Below are 15,646 nucleotides of genomic sequence, written 5' to 3'. Positions count from 1 at the left end.
TCTTCAGTCTGCCTGACCAAGAAATCAGTGACCGGGTCTGCTGCGTCATGGAAGCTTTGTGCTGCAACTTAGTCATGCTTAAGGTACTGTGAGACTCTTGGTAGAACTTACCTAGAGTTGCTTTGTTGCTCCTGTGTTGCTGGAGTGCCGATTTGTGTGTTTGGGTGTTTGCTTATACACGTTCGCTCAGGCCAAACGCCTGTGCATCTACAGGGAATTCCCTGAACCCTTTTCCCCTCCCAACAAAGAACTGTACTTACTCTTGACATTCTACAGCCTGTGCTTTATCTGATTTACCAGCCAATCTGACTCTCTGATACTCTCATAACTAGATAGGGAAGGACTTCTAAAGCCTAAGGCCTCTGGATTTAATGCAAGTCTTACCTGCTCTGTGTTGGTTTTGATTAATTCATTCTTTTCTGAATTAGTGATTCCATTTATTAATTGCCAAGCGCTTTACTTGACTTGAATTGCTTCCAACTATTCTACAAGTGTGTACAACGTTATTTTACTAACCAGTTTTAACATTCTACGATTGTTTGATAATTATTTTTGCTAACCTGAAGAAACTCTTCCCCTTACTTGCATTGCAACTCAAGGTGAACCATTGAATTGAATTACTACTGCAAACGTCCTACTGAACCCTTCCCTTACTTACCTGAATTGAAAAGTGAACTTAACCTTGCCTAGTAAGTTGCATAAACTATATTGTCTACAACTACGTTTATGCGTGTCTTCTTGACTGTTTTGTGCGCTCAAAGGTCTTTAAACTCTACTACAGCTCTTCACCCTCCTATGATAAGCCTAACTGCTCAGCCATAGCTACCAAACCTTTTGGGTAGTTCAGGTCTATAGTAAGAGTAGGAGCCATGTACACTAAAAGGAGAGTCTTCTATAGTCCTACCATAGGTGGACATTAGTCATAACATTTAACAGTTGGCGTTGCTCACACCATGTGTTCCTTGTCTTGGAGCTTTCTCCCTCCAGCCCTTTAAAACTAACACTCAGGTGCTCAATTTAACTTTTATTATCTGCTACTGCTGGTGAAAGTTCTACTCTCACTAGGCACAACTCATTTCTTAGCATGAACGTTATATCTTCCTTGAAAGCCACATGTTAGGTGTCCGGCACTTGCTTAGTAAGTGCTTCAGCCATTTCTTTGAGTGGCTCCTGTGATTCATCTTGTGTGTCCTCTCGCTCATGCTTTCCTCACAGCCTGCCAGGACAAGTTTACCCAGGGTTCCCCAACGAGAATGGCTGTTCAGGAGCAATCCAGTCATAGTACATCCTAGCACCTTGACCATCTCTGTGTAAGCAGGGACACACCCAGGATACACCAGTGCGTTCCAAGTTCACTGCCTGCTCAGGGCTCCAAGCATTCTTGTTCAGCAGTAGAATTCCCAGGCACGACCCAATTCACCCCTAGCAGTGAAGAGGAGGGGTCATCTTTTTCCCTGCAGGCCTCTCAGTGTGGAGGAGTTCGCCCACAAATCCAACAACCAACTACAGCTCCAGCTTTCCTACTGTGCAACGTGTAGTGTGACTGTGTCTTTGTAACATTTCTACCTAAAAGCATCAAAGAGGTCTGTGCTCGTCTCCGTGCCTTTATAAAGGCCCACCTTGTTATCCGGAGAGGCCCAGAGCCAAAATCTTTATCTCAGTCTGGAGGTGGGGGTGCCATTTTAAGGTAAGGTAGCTCTCCGTATCACTGCTGATTTAGCCAACAACTGGGTGGCGAGCCTTCCCTCATCCGGTCGTTGCTAGCCTCCTTCCACCTCTAGACCCCACCCGCTGGGTTCAGGGGTATCTCCGCTTCGTGGGCAGAAATGGGAACGGCAGGCCTGAGCTCAAAGGAGCCGCTCTGCACCTGGTGCCATCTTGGCCCATCCACTAGTATTGACATTTCGTAACCTCTTACAAAGGGAGACAGATTGAGCAAACAAGGACACAAAAAAGGCAAGTCAGCTGATACCAATCCACTGTGTGTGCAACAAATATTTTGCAATTACAAGGCTGAGAGAAGAAATTCTGTTGCTTCAGTAAATAGGTTGGATTATGGCTTTAAGTAGATTTTAACTTTACCTTATGCATAATAATCTTTCGTTGAGCAGGTTCCGCCATGTCAATCATCTTCTGGACTACGTAATTTGCATATTGGTCCTTCATCATGGTGTATAAGGCACTGTGGGGACCATCATTCTGACAGCAAACCTCATCTATTAGCAACGCCCTTTCGGCACGGGAGGCATGAGTGACACACTTTTCAACCACATTGCTGCAAAGAATGTAAAATCATTATTAATTAAAACAATGCCATATCCGAGGACAGATTGTGTTAATCCATAACTGTTACACATGAACACTTTGCTTTATGCGAATGAAAGATTTCACAGTATTTAAAAATAGATTATAGATTTCTGAAATAAAGATGGCTCAAGGGCACAAGGCATACAACACGACTATCCTGTAAGCCAATCCTATATGGTTCCAGACCAAAAATGCATTAATTAAGCAAACAAGTCTAGCTTTTTGTTTACTGTGAATAGTTTTGTGTGTGCTGAGGATGTGCTGTGTCTCTTTTTATTAACATATTTTTGTGAAGATGGCTTTAGCACTTCGTGGTATTGTGGTAGGTCAGAAGGAGACAAGCCAATAGGTGGCATTTTTAAAGCTTTTATTTCAAAACAATAGAGCGAATGCCTAATGTTCCCTATTCTAAGGGTATCTCTACCGAACACGACTAAACTAGGGTGCTCGTCGTCAGGATGAAAGTACAAATGAAAAGTATGTCCTCTGTCTGAAACTAGTCTAACTGACCCAACCACTATTACAATAAACAAAGATACCAGTAGAATGACGCCCTTCTCGTGGATGGCAGTTCTCCTCAATATCATTTTCTTAAATAGTCCTTTGTTATTTCTAACAATAAACTTCTAAGTTCTTTCCAGTGGGCTTCCTAGGCCCTTCTGTCCTATTTCCCTGCATTCTTCAGACCCATTTCTGAGCATTCTCTTATGATTCTCTGAGCCCAATTCATAGTCTTTCTTTTTCGTTTAGTATTGTTAGGGTGGCCCAAAAGTCTCATATGAGCACAGGGGAAACAGTCAATCCAAACCAGACTCAATGACAGAGTAGACAAAATGAACGGCAACATCCAACTTTATTCACATCGAAACAAAGCCGGAAAAGCATACAAGCATTGAAATCTCGTCGCTCCCTCCATACTTATCAAATACAGTTGCTCAAGTACTCCAAATGTGTCATGAATGAAGTCATGACATAATATCCGTTTACACAACCTATGGGAATAGGTTAGTGGGTTTGGCTATATACATATTACATACGGGTTAAACAGTTAATTGGGTTATATGTATTTGATGACTCCACCTGGAACCAGCGCTATATTGATAAAGGTTAAACTACATCATCTTCATGGCAAAGGGTTGGTTGGCCTACTATTTGATGGGCGGCATGTCCCTAATGATTTTGATGGGTTGGCATATTGCTTAGTAACCTTGCACACTTGGCAGGTCATCAGGAAACGAGCCAGACAAGAGTAGGGGGAGACAGGCCCATGGAACATTAGTCCTTCAATTAAACATTACCATCCCTCATTCTCAGACCACAAGAAAAGGCAATCCCTTTGTACTTGGCTTTGTGTGGTGCCTCATGTCTACGTGTGCGTTCAGGAGTAAGACAGATGTCCTATCTGTGTTTGCATGTAATGAATGGCCAGTGTTCTCTACTTATGGTTCACGTGCGATGGGACCGCGTTCGGAATAGATTAACTCTTATTTATTGAGATTTTAGCTAATATGAACATGTGTGTTGTGTTCTCCATTACCACTAGGGACACTCCTGAGTTACTTTCATGGGAGTCTTTTGGCTTACTGTTTTGTTGCACCCGGTTAACAAAGGCTGTTGTGTTCTTATAAAACCCGAATTAATCTTGGAGCATAATGCTTGCATCTTCGCAATTGCTATCTCGTGTCCTTGCTCAGTCGTTTCGATTCTCGCTAATTTCACTTTAACCTTGACATTAATTGCTAGCCACTGTCTGAGCTCTGCACAGATAAGTATTTCTGTGGATTCAGCCTTTTGAGTTTTTCCGAGGCTTGAAGGCCTGTGCCTATTCAGAGACGTGCTATGGCTTCCATTTTTTAATAAAATGCTGCCCAACTACACTCTTGCTTCTGTGTTAATGAGCTATATTTGCGCGCCGTTCATGTTGCATTCACCTTATATGTTGGTCATGTTAGTGTCCTTCATGTATGTGGCTGCTATGTTAATTATCTTCATGTCTAAATACATACAGTACCTATTGTTCATGTTCATCATGTGGAGTGCATATTTTTCCCCGTGTCTAGTACATGCTTTTCTACTTGTTACAAAGTTAGTTTGAATGCTTTTACCACCTTCAGCTCATATTGTTTCCAAACAGTGCTGTACCCGAGGGGGTTAAGGGCGGAACGGCTGTCTCAGTAACGTCTCTAACCTTTGCGGTATTGATGCAGGGGAGGGTCAGAAGCTATGGATAACATATTCATCTGCCTTCCAACAGTATTCACACAAAGGTCTTTGGACCAACCCTCCTTCTGGTGTCTGGCTTTCTCTTCACTGAAATATACAGGTAGAGTCTATATTGGACTCTTGTTCCTTTTAGGGTTTTGCCTTTCACTGGGACAAGGATAATGAGTCCCTGCATGGCTTTCTTCCTTCTGGTAATCTCGCAGTTCACTGGGACGAGTATGATGAGTTCCCGAATAATTCTCACACTTTAGATATTCACACCCCTCACTGGGACGAGTATGATGAACACTTGAGTGATTCTCCCCCTTTTGATGGTTATACTTCTCAATGTGACGAGGGGGCTTTCTCCAATCGTTATATTCAGCATAAGAGATCTCTGTCACTTTTTACATATACGCCCTGTTCTCTGGGTCTCCCACTGTCCCAGTTATCTGCTGTGTAAGGGGTCTGTGTCATTGCCTCAGCGTTCTCTCTTTCATCTTTCCGCTCCATCAGAGATGTTCTTTGACTTTTCTCAGACTACTTTTCCGATACGCTTCTGTGCCTGAAGATGGTATCGGCGATGGAAGGGTTCTTCACCCGTTTCCCTTCCAGGCCACCACCTTCCTGCTTGGTTTCTCTACTCGGGCTCTCCTTCCATAGGCAGACCTTCTCAGGTCCGTCCTTGGTGTCTTGCCGGCATGCAAATGGGAAGACTATTCCCCAGCTGCACGTCCCTCTTGGGACTTTGACAAGCTTCCATGAATCTGTCGGATGTACCGCACACTGCTGGCACTTCTCGGTAGCTGATCTTTGACGTGTGGAAGAGCACTTTCCCAGGTTTTGCAGCATCCTCAGTCCGGGCTGGGTTGAATCTCCTGGGTCTCACTTCCTTGTTTGCCTGACCCTCCTCTTTTTATGACGCAGTGCTGGTGTGTCTCTGGCTTCTCAGGAAAGTCTTTCATTTGTGTTTGGGCTGTTAGTTATAACTACTCTTGGCTTCTTCGTCTCAGCATTTATCAGATAAGCATTCTTTATGACTCCAGTGTTATTACTCTTCATATATTACACTGATACTTTTCCTCTTCATATCACAGTAACATATGTAAGAAGAGTCTGGAGGATTGTGAATTAATAATGTTACATTGGGTTTTGGAGGATAATAGGAAGGGAGTTCCTCAATGGAAAGGTACTCCTTATTGCCAGGAGGGGAGTCTCTCCCTGTGAGGTCCTGCTTACCGGCAACCCTAAGGGGAAACTTGCACAGCGGGCTCACCTCTCTACCCTCACAGGAAGGTGCTCTGCCCTTAGGGAAAGTGACTGAATCCCTCGATTCGTCAAAATATCCTATTACTGGCCAGGCATGCAGCCCGGCATATGCCACTTTACTCTCTGATGCAGATGGAATGCACAATGGTGTGACTTTAGGGAAGCTACCAGAATTATCACAAATAAAACCCCTTCAATGTGAAAACACAAAAATTCTTTAGCAGAGTGAAGGAGGGACGCCACACTAATTAAACTTGTTAAGTGTTTATTAACACGGAGCTCGCCAGTCGCCCCTCTTACATCAGGCCGCCTTTTCGTTTCGCTTCCAACTGCCGTTCCTCGCTGCGGTCACGCGACGCTCATTACAAACAAGCACGAGAGCACGCGCGACCGCCGCGAGGTACTCTACATTCTCTACATATCTTCCCCCTCAAACAGGGCAAAAATACTTTATATAATACTTATAACTGTAATGTAAAACTTAACTATAATTAAAATAAATCAGAAAATATGTCTGAACCAAAATAAAATAGAAAGTCGACAGAATTGTACAGTTTGCACATGACTTAGTACTTTCCATGTCCATTTGCATTTTGAATACCTTAAACATGACTTGAGCACAATAATATCAAGTCTCGTAATCCCTCATCCACACCGGCTTAGACCTGGACCTATGTAAAGAATCCTCTTCGACTTTTGACCTTTGACTGTCATCTTCTCTGACCTTCCCACTTGTCTTTTCCATGTTCTCATCCGGCACCCCTCCTCTCATCTTCTCATTAAATCTAGTATTATCCTCCTCCACCTTCCTCAACTGTTCCTCACCTTCATTCCTTTCCTCATCACCCACTTTCGCCAATCTTCCTTTCAACCAAACTTCACCACCTTCCAGAACTACCACATTACTTTTTACTGCACATATCTTCTTAGGACCCAGAAATCTACTTTCCACACACTTGTTCACTAGTCTAGGATTTTTGACATACACTTTTTCTCCCACTTTCCAATCACGTTCCTTCACCCTCATCCTGTCATCAAACAGTTCCTTATTTCTTTCCTGACTCAATGCAATAAGTTTCATAATCTGATTCCGGTCAACATTAACCACTTTGGCCATTCCTAGCCATCCTGGACAAAGCCTTGTCCCAGGCTCCCTTCCCTTCATCGGAAAAAATGGGGATACTCCCGTCACCGAATGAGGCGTAGTGACATAATTCCATGTCAGCATCTTTAATACTTCCCTCCATGGTTGCCTCGATTTCATGGCCATCTGCAGGCCCCCCTTTATATATCTATTAACTCTTTCAACAAGTCCATTTGCTTTAGGATTATACAGAGCGGTCCTTGTGTGTTTTATACTGTATCCTGCAAGAAACTTCTTCATTGCCCCAGACACAAATTGTACCCCATTATCTGACACAATTTCCACTGGGACCCCCTCCTTAAGAAATACTTTTTCTAAGAATCCAATCAGCTCCCTTGCCGTGACCTCCCTTGCAGCCTCCCACTCAAACCATTTGGAATGAAAATCCACTACAACAAACACAAATTTTAAACCATCTCCCAGACCTGCCACCGGACCCATTATGTCCACTGCTAACTTACTCCACGGCTGGTCCGGTACCACATTTGGAATTATCGGAGCTTCTCTCACCACTCTGCATTTGTCACTCGTTTGGCAAATTATACAATCCTTGACACACCTTTCCGCACACCTGTCAATTCCCGGCCACCAATAATTCTGCCTCAATTTCCTTTTCATAGCCGCTTCTCCAGGATGCCCCTGATGAGCCAGCTCAACTAGTACTGACCTAAGGGAATGAGGAGGAACAATGCACCTCCCCCTCCTTAACCTATCCTCACATAAGTTTAACTCATTTTTTACTTCCCACCAAGTATTGAACTTACCATCCAAACTTTTCCTTTCTGGCCACCCCGTCACCGTCCAACCTTTGACTAACTTGAGGTCATTATCAGAGTTCTCTTCCTTCACCCATTTCTCCTTACTGACCGCACTTTTTACCTCTGCTACCACTAACTCCTCCTCTGTCACTCTGTTCCTCCATAGGTTCACCATTAAGAGGCAGTCTGAAAAGGCAGTCTGCCACAACATTCCGCTTCCCTGGTAAATAGCTCACTTCGAAGTTAAAGTTTTGGAGTCCCAGACCCCACCTGCTTATTCTTGGAGAACCCATGGCCCACCTGCCACTCTCAAACATCTGAACCAGGGGTTTGTGGTCCGACCTGACCACAAATCCTCTTCCCCACAAGAAGAACTTAAAATGATTTACTGCCCAAAACATGGCCAACGTTTCTCTTTCAATGACAGAATATTTGCTTTCTGCCCCTCTCAGCGTCCTAGACGCAAATGCTATCACTCTCTCAGTATTGTCCTTGTTGTACTGCACTAACGTCGCGCCCAGTCCCAACATGCTCGCATCCACTACCAAAACCGTTTTGTCTTTAGGTTCAAACCTACCTATGGATGGCGCCTCACACCCACTGCTTGCTTAATACACTCAAAAGCCACATCACATTCCTTAGACCATTCAAACCTCACTCCCTTTTTTAGCAACATTCTGAGGGGCACTGATACCTTGGCAAAATCTTTTACAAACCTATGATAATATTCGGCCAAACCAAGAAATGATTTCACCTGCTCTTTATCTTTGGGTACAGGTGCACATCTTACTGCTTCCACCAAGTTCTTTTTTGGCCTCACCCCTTGCTTATCTATCTCATGTCACAGATATTCCACCCTATGTACCGCAATCTTACACTTGCTCCTCTTCACCGTCAACCCTGCCTCACTCAAACTGCTTAACACTTGTCTCAACACTTCATCATGTTCTTCAGTAGAACTAGCATATATCAACACATCGTCCTGGAACACAATAATGTTTTTTACTCCATCAACACCGTCTCCATGACCCTTTGGAACACGGCTGCTGCGGACGCAAGCCCAAATGGCATCCTACAGTATCTAAATGAACCAAACACCGTGATAAATGCTGTCAGGTGTTGACAATCCTCCTTCAACGGAATCTGATGGTAAGCTTGTGAGAGATCAATAACCGAAAACACTTTGGCATTGTTCAGTACTGATAGCTGATCACCTATTATTGGTAGGGGATGTCTATCCACTAATATGTTTCTGTTCAGATCTCTCAGATCCACACATAACCTAATGTCTCCATTGGCCTTAGCTGCTACTACTACCGGCGATAGCCATTCCGAGCTTTCACTCTTCTCTATTATTCCTCTTTGGAGTAACGACTCCACTTCCTCTTTGAGTTTCTCATTCAATCCATGAGGTACTGGTCTCACCTTGTGCACCCTCGGACTGGCCCCTGCCTTTAGTTGAATTTCATGTTCAAAACCCTTTAACAATCCCAGTTCCTCCTGAAACACCATGGGATAGTCTTTTTCCCATTTATCCTTCAGTTCAGCCACATCAACTGGTCTCTCCGCATTCGCCTGTATCCTAATTCCCAATTTCCACTGTTCTTCCCATCCCAGAAGTGAAGAACCTTCTTGGGTAACGTATATCTCTGCTTCACAGCTCCTCCCTTTGTACTTGATGGAAGCTTGGAACATCCCTATAATTCCAATTCTAACATTTCCATATGCATATGGCTCTATATTATGCTTCTTCAATTTTGTCACGTCTCCTTGCATGCAACTCAGGAATGTCGCCTTGGACATTAATGTCCATGGTGAGCAACTGTCCACCTTCATTGTCACCACCCTTCCATCGACCATGAATACATCGGTAGGTGCACCTCCCTTGCTTGATACTTCTGTTACTTCCAATACATGCTTTGTTTGGTTGCTCCTTCCCATCTCTAAATCTTCACATTGTTCCAACATTCTTCCACCTGCTTCAATGCTCTGCACCATCCCCGATTCCCGACACACTCTCGCGAAATGCCCTTTCTTTTTTGCACTTTAAACACGAGATATTTCTGGCTGGGCAAAACATGCTTGTAGAAATATGACGGTTACTACCGCACTTGTAGCACTTGATTTCCTTGTTGAGGCCAGTCTTGCGAAATCCCTTCACAGCAGCCACTTCTCCTTCCGACTTGTCTCCCTTCATAGTGGTCATATATTTATGGGTCTGTTCCATACTCCTTGCCATGTCGATGGCCAACTCCAGTGATGCATCCTTTGATAGTAACCTCTCTTGTATCTTTATGTTATTTGTGCAACGAACTAATTGGTCCCTTATAAGAGAGTCAGTGAGCAGCCCAAATTCACATGTATGGCTAAGAGACCTCAACGCTGCAATGAAGTTCTCCACCGGCTCTTGCGGATCTTGTATTCTTTGGAAGAACTTGTGTCTCTCAAATGTTATATTTTTCTTGGCCTCAAAATGAACTTCCAACTTCTTCTCTGCTATGGAATACTGGTCCATCTCTCCCTGGCCTTCTTGTGGAGGCTCCGGTAATCCATCATAAACACTTCTGCCTTCGGTTCCCAGATTGTGCAGCAGGATTGCCTCTTTTCTTCCGCTGCAAACTTACCCCCTCCAATGGCAATCAGGTACGTGTCAAACAGCTTCTTCCACCTATCCCACCTTATAGGTGGAGCACCAGGTTCTGACAGGAACGATGGCGGAGGTGGCATACTTGCCGCAGCCATTTTCTTGTAATTAGTGCCTTATTTTCCAATTGTCACCCTTTGTGTTATTTTGCTTTTATCTTCAATACTTTTCTATTTTGTTATCCTTATTTCCTACTATCTGCCAGTCTCATGTGCTTGTCCTCTTAGGCGACTTATGTATGAAGAGCACAGGTTCACAGTAATACAGAATTACTTTGGCACACCTTAAAGTCAAGACTATGCCGTTACTTTACTGTCCTCTGGGAGGCATTCTTCTTGCTAATACTGCAATGACAACATTGACCACTAGGGCGCACATTTGCTCCGCTTCACTGTACTATACACACTTGTTTCTTAATATGGCTCTTGTTGTCTCCGAGTTACTCTCAGTTATAGTATCTGCCCTCTGGGAGGCAGTCTCCCTGTGCACACTGCAAGCCACTGGGGTTTCACCTCTGCTGTAGCTTTAATGTCCTGAACACACCCCTCTTATGCTGTCTTCCATCGACTCTGAATTTTCCTTTACTGCACCTCCTCCCTGGCTATGCCCCCAGCCCCCCCTCTCCCTGCTCCTCACCTTCGTGTCCAATGAGAGGGGGAGTGGGCGGCACCCACCAGGGCAAACAGCCTTTCCTTGTGTGGCCGTTCGAGTGAGAGTGGGGAGAACGTCCCCCTGCAGCGCCACGCTCCGAGGCACTGCGGAGAAAGCTGCTCTTTAGGCCCCCACCTCTCCACAGGCTTCCTCCTGTCTTCGTCTAATCACAGCACGTTCCGCTTCAAAGGAAACGTCGCTGGGCTCCTCGGCAAGCTCCGTGTGCCCCCTCGTCTCCACTTTAAGTTCTTCTTGTGGGGAAGAGGATTTGTGGTCAGGTCGGACCACAAACCCCTGGTTCAGATGTTTGAGAGTGGCAGGTGGGCCAACTTGTTAAGTGTTTATTAACACGGAGCTCGCCAGTCGCCCCTCTTACATCAGGCCGCCTTTTCGTTTCGCTTCCAACTGCCGTTCCTCGCTGCGGTCACGCGACGCTCATTACAAACAAGCACGAGAGCACGCGCGACCCCCGCGAGGTACTCTACATTCTCTACACAGAGCTCCTGTATTTCCATAAATAATACCAGTGCTTTGGGGCACAGCAGAGATGTGTTTAATGCAATAGTATCCAACTCATCTAAAACTGTCCCATTTGGATAATAAATTAACCATAGCCCTTCTCTCTAATGGATAATGATCTCCTGTGAACAATTTGTTTTCTTCTGCTTACAATGATGCCCTGGTTTGGATACAGTATTGCTGTGTTGACATTCTAGTGTGGGAAAATCTAAGAGCAAATGTACAGTGGGTGGAACACCTAGGTGCCAATTTACAGTGGGGAGGTGGATTGGGGGGAGGGAGGGGAACACCCATATGTACAATTACAGCAAGGAAGCACATAGGAGCATAATTACAGCGAGGAAGCACGTAAGAGTTTAATGGCAGTGGGGAAATCTAGGAGAAAAAATACGAGAGTGTGGGGTGGAACCTAGAATAAAAATTCCAGCAAGGGAACACAGGCACATATTTGCAGAAGAGAATCACCTGGGAACATAACAGTAGAGGGTGCACATAGGAACAAAATTACACGGGTAACCATCTAGGAGCAACGCCATGGCAGGGGAATACATGGAGAGTAAAATTACAAAAAGATAACACATAGAAGCATTATTACAGTGTCAACCTATGGAAGCAAAATTACGGTGTGGAAGCACGCAATAGGAACATTCAGCAGGGGTGCACTTAGGAGCTCAACTACAGTGGAAGCATGTAGGAGAAAAACTACAGTAGGGGGGTCGAGATGGGTGAGACACCAATGAGTAAAGCTACAGTGAGGGAACACACCCAGAGGCATAATTTCAGTGAGAGCCTGTGGGGGAAAAATTACAGAGGGAAAACACCAACGAACAAATGTACAGAAATGCACATTACGGTAGGGAACATTAGGATTCTTCCACTTACCTAAATAAATAAAAGAATATGATGCCATTTGTGATGTCATCTTTGATGTCTTGGGTGTTAGTCTAAGCAGTGCATGGTGGTGGCGCGAGTTATGGTTGCATAGTTTACCATAACTGGCAAAATTCTTTGGCTTTTAGATTTTGCCCTGCAACCATAATGTTCCTTTAACAACATTTTTTCACTGAATTAACGGAGAAGGGGGCCGGGAGAGACACTCTTCTCCCAAAATGATAGCTACATCTCCCATGGTGCCATGCAGCAGAGTGCCTTTTCAGAAATGAAAAAGCCACCATTTGTTTTTTTTGCTCGATGCGAGCAACGTTCGCATACATTTTTTAAATATATCATCTATAAAAGGCAACCAAGCCACCACATGATCTGTATATTGGCAACTGAAGAAATTCCACACCATAGTATTTTCCCACCACCCTATTGTGAGATTTGCGTAGTCTGGCGCAAAGAACTCCCCATTGCTGTTCCATTGATGTTAAAATGTGCTTTCAATGAAAAAAACTTTCTTCAGGCAAAATTCAAGCATCTCAAGAATCACTTGTGTATGAGCGCGATATAAACAAAATATCATTTCAATTAATCATTTCTGTATGTGACAGTTCAAAGAATGCATATCAAGAAAATACTTGCAGGCAGCAAAAGGGATATCGACTAGAGGCGTTTGTAATATTATCCCTTGTGTGACGTGTACTGTACCCATGGTCCTTCACGCGTCGGCGTCCCTTAGACTGTTTTGTTTCTGATATGAGGGGGTATGAAATGTTTGCATGAGTAAAAGAAAGTCAAGGTAGAAAAGATAAAGGTGAAAGATATGTACGCATCTTCAACTCAAGGAGGGGAGAAAGGTTGGGCGCATGTGAATCTGAGCATAAGAAATACGATTACGGTAAGTAATGTATACCTTCTGAGGCTTGTGAATCTGCTTAGAATCATATGCTTTGCATAGATCAGCAAGCAGTATTCAGAGAAGGAGGGTTGTTTGAAGGTATAGCGGCAAATATATGTCTTAATACTGCTTGACCCACCTGAAAGGTAAGGCTTTGTTAGATAGTGAGTAGCAAACATGGATGCATTTGACTATCCATTTTGATATCTCTGACTCATCTCCTTCACTACTAGCTGCTATGGAAACAAAAAGCTGATCTGTTTTCCATGGTGGTTTAGTTTTGTTTTGGTAGTGCATGACTGCTCTCCATACATCTAGAGCATGGAGGCTTCTTTCTGCAGAATTAGTAGGTTTGGGGTAAAATAAAAGCTGGAAGTTTAATTGATTGGTTAACATGAACTTGGAGATGAATTTAGGTGAAAAACAAGGAAGGGTTCTGAGAACCACCTTGTGTTTGTGACTTGTAGCTCAGTGACCCTTCTTAGAGATGCGATTGGCAGAAGAAAAGCAGTCTTCCAAGTTAGATGTCAGACTAGCTTTGTGTAATGGTTCAAACGGTGGACCCATGAGTTTTAAGAGCACAACATTTAGGACGCACCCAGGAGGTGAATTTGAAATTGGAGGGTATAACCTTTTTACTCCTTCCATGAAAGCTTTGATTACGGGAACTTTCCACACTTTTCTTTGCGATGTAGTACAAGCAGAGAGTGCGGCTAAATGCACTTTGGGGGAATTAAAGACTAAACCTGTGTCTAAAAGGTAAAGCAGATAGTGTACTATATGCAATGGGAAACAGTCATTTGGATTGATGTTATGTGATTTGTTAAAAGAGCAGTGTCCTGTGTTGGTTTTTCGTCCGTCTTTGAGGATGTCCATACACCGTTGTGGAAGATTTAAATGTCCAAACTCTTATGACTTCAGGAGCAAGGTTGAAGCTCAGAGTTTGAGGGTATGGATGGAGTGTTGTCTCCTTGTATTGGGGCAGCATGTTGTATGGACACAGAAGTTTGATTGGCTTTCACATCGACAGTTGGAGTAGGTGTGGAAACCATGGCGGTCATGCCCACATTGACCTATTAGGATCAGAGTGACTTGTTCCTGGTGAATCTTGTGGACTACCTTGTTGAGGCGGGATGATGGTGGAAAAGCACAAGCACATTTACCTGACCAGTTCACCCACTGGGCGTTCCTCCTTGGACAATGGTTTGGGAAACCTGGATGTGAAGTCTGGGCATTGTACATTTTACTGGGTTGCAAACACATCTAGGATCTGGTTGCCCTCATTGGGCAAAGACATTGTGTAAAATATTTGTTGAAATTTGCCACTTGTGTTCTGCGCAAAGTTGCAGATTTCCGCTTAAAGTGTCTGCTAGAGTGAACTGCGTTCCCTTGGAACGTGTTGAGACAATAGGGAAATATTGCGCCTCACAGACCATTCTCAAATCTTTTGGGCCAACGGGGACAGACTAAGAGTGTTCCGCCCCGTTTGTTGAGATAACATGGCAGTGATGCTGTCTGTGAGGATTAGAACTATTTGACTTATTAATGATGGTGAAAAGCATGCAAGGCTTTGAGGACTGCTAGCAACTCCAGTAGATTGATGTGATTTTTTGCTGTTATGTCCACACGCAGTGTGAAGTGTGATGAAGTTAATGTGCTCCCCAACAAGAGAGAGGAGTTTGTTGTGACAGTGGCCTGCACCGTTTCAAAAAGGTTTCCCTTTTAACATATTTTCTTTGGACCACCAGAGTAAAGCCTGTACTAAGGGCTGCAAAATGATCATTAGATCATCCCACTGATCGCTTGCCTAAGACCACTGTTTTGCTAGCCACTCTTGTACAGGACGCAGGCATGTGTGTGGGCCCAGATATAGGCAAGAAGTCATCATTACGAGCAAGTGCATTGCCATGTGCACGGTTATCCGACGACCGGCCGCACAATGAGGGACTTGGAAGAACAAGTTACTTACCTTATCTGCTAACGTTCTTTCGAGGGGATGTTCCTCTGACGTATTCCACATCTATGACAGGTAATGACCACAGGTGTGCTGCTTTGGAAATTTTTTCACCGTAGGTGTCCTGCGTCCATGACGTCGATATGTTGTCCCTCAAGGGCCTCCGTCGACGTCACCGGATGTTATATATAGGACGCACGGCACCCGTAGCCTCAGTTGTAGTTTTTTCCCAGAACGTGTAGCACCAATCTCCTTCCAGTATGACTGGAGAAAGCCTTGCGGAAACGCAAGCTGCAATCGCATAAGAAATTCTGTAGAGGGGCAGGCTGGGAGGGTTCGACGTGGAATACATCAGAGGAACATCCCATCGAAAGAACGTTACCAGATAAGGTAAGTAACTTGTTCTTCGAGGGGATTG

General features: G+C 44.2%; 1 protein-coding gene across 7 annotated transcripts in view; it reads right to left on the bottom strand.

Moving 5' to 3' along the window:
- PUM2 (pumilio RNA binding family member 2) overlaps window positions 1-15,646 on the bottom strand; it is a 2,101,998-nt gene that overhangs the window by 46,780 nt on the left and 2,039,572 nt on the right. For all 7 annotated transcript variants that reach the window (XM_069605904.1, XM_069605906.1, XM_069605907.1 and 4 more), the window contains one exon: window positions 2,083-2,275. In XM_069605904.1, the coding sequence (XP_069462005.1) occupies window positions 2,083-2,275 (193 nt within the window). The remainder of the gene's footprint in view (window positions 1-2,082; window positions 2,276-15,646) is intronic.

This window comes from Ambystoma mexicanum, chromosome 4p (genome assembly GCF_040938575.1).
Source record: "Ambystoma mexicanum isolate Mex_15411 chromosome 4p, UKY_AmexF1_1, whole genome shotgun sequence".
Lineage (NCBI taxonomy): Eukaryota > Metazoa > Chordata > Amphibia > Caudata > Ambystomatidae > Ambystoma > Ambystoma mexicanum.
Note: the sequence above shows the minus strand (reverse complement) of the source record. Positions and strands in the feature narration are given on the sequence as shown.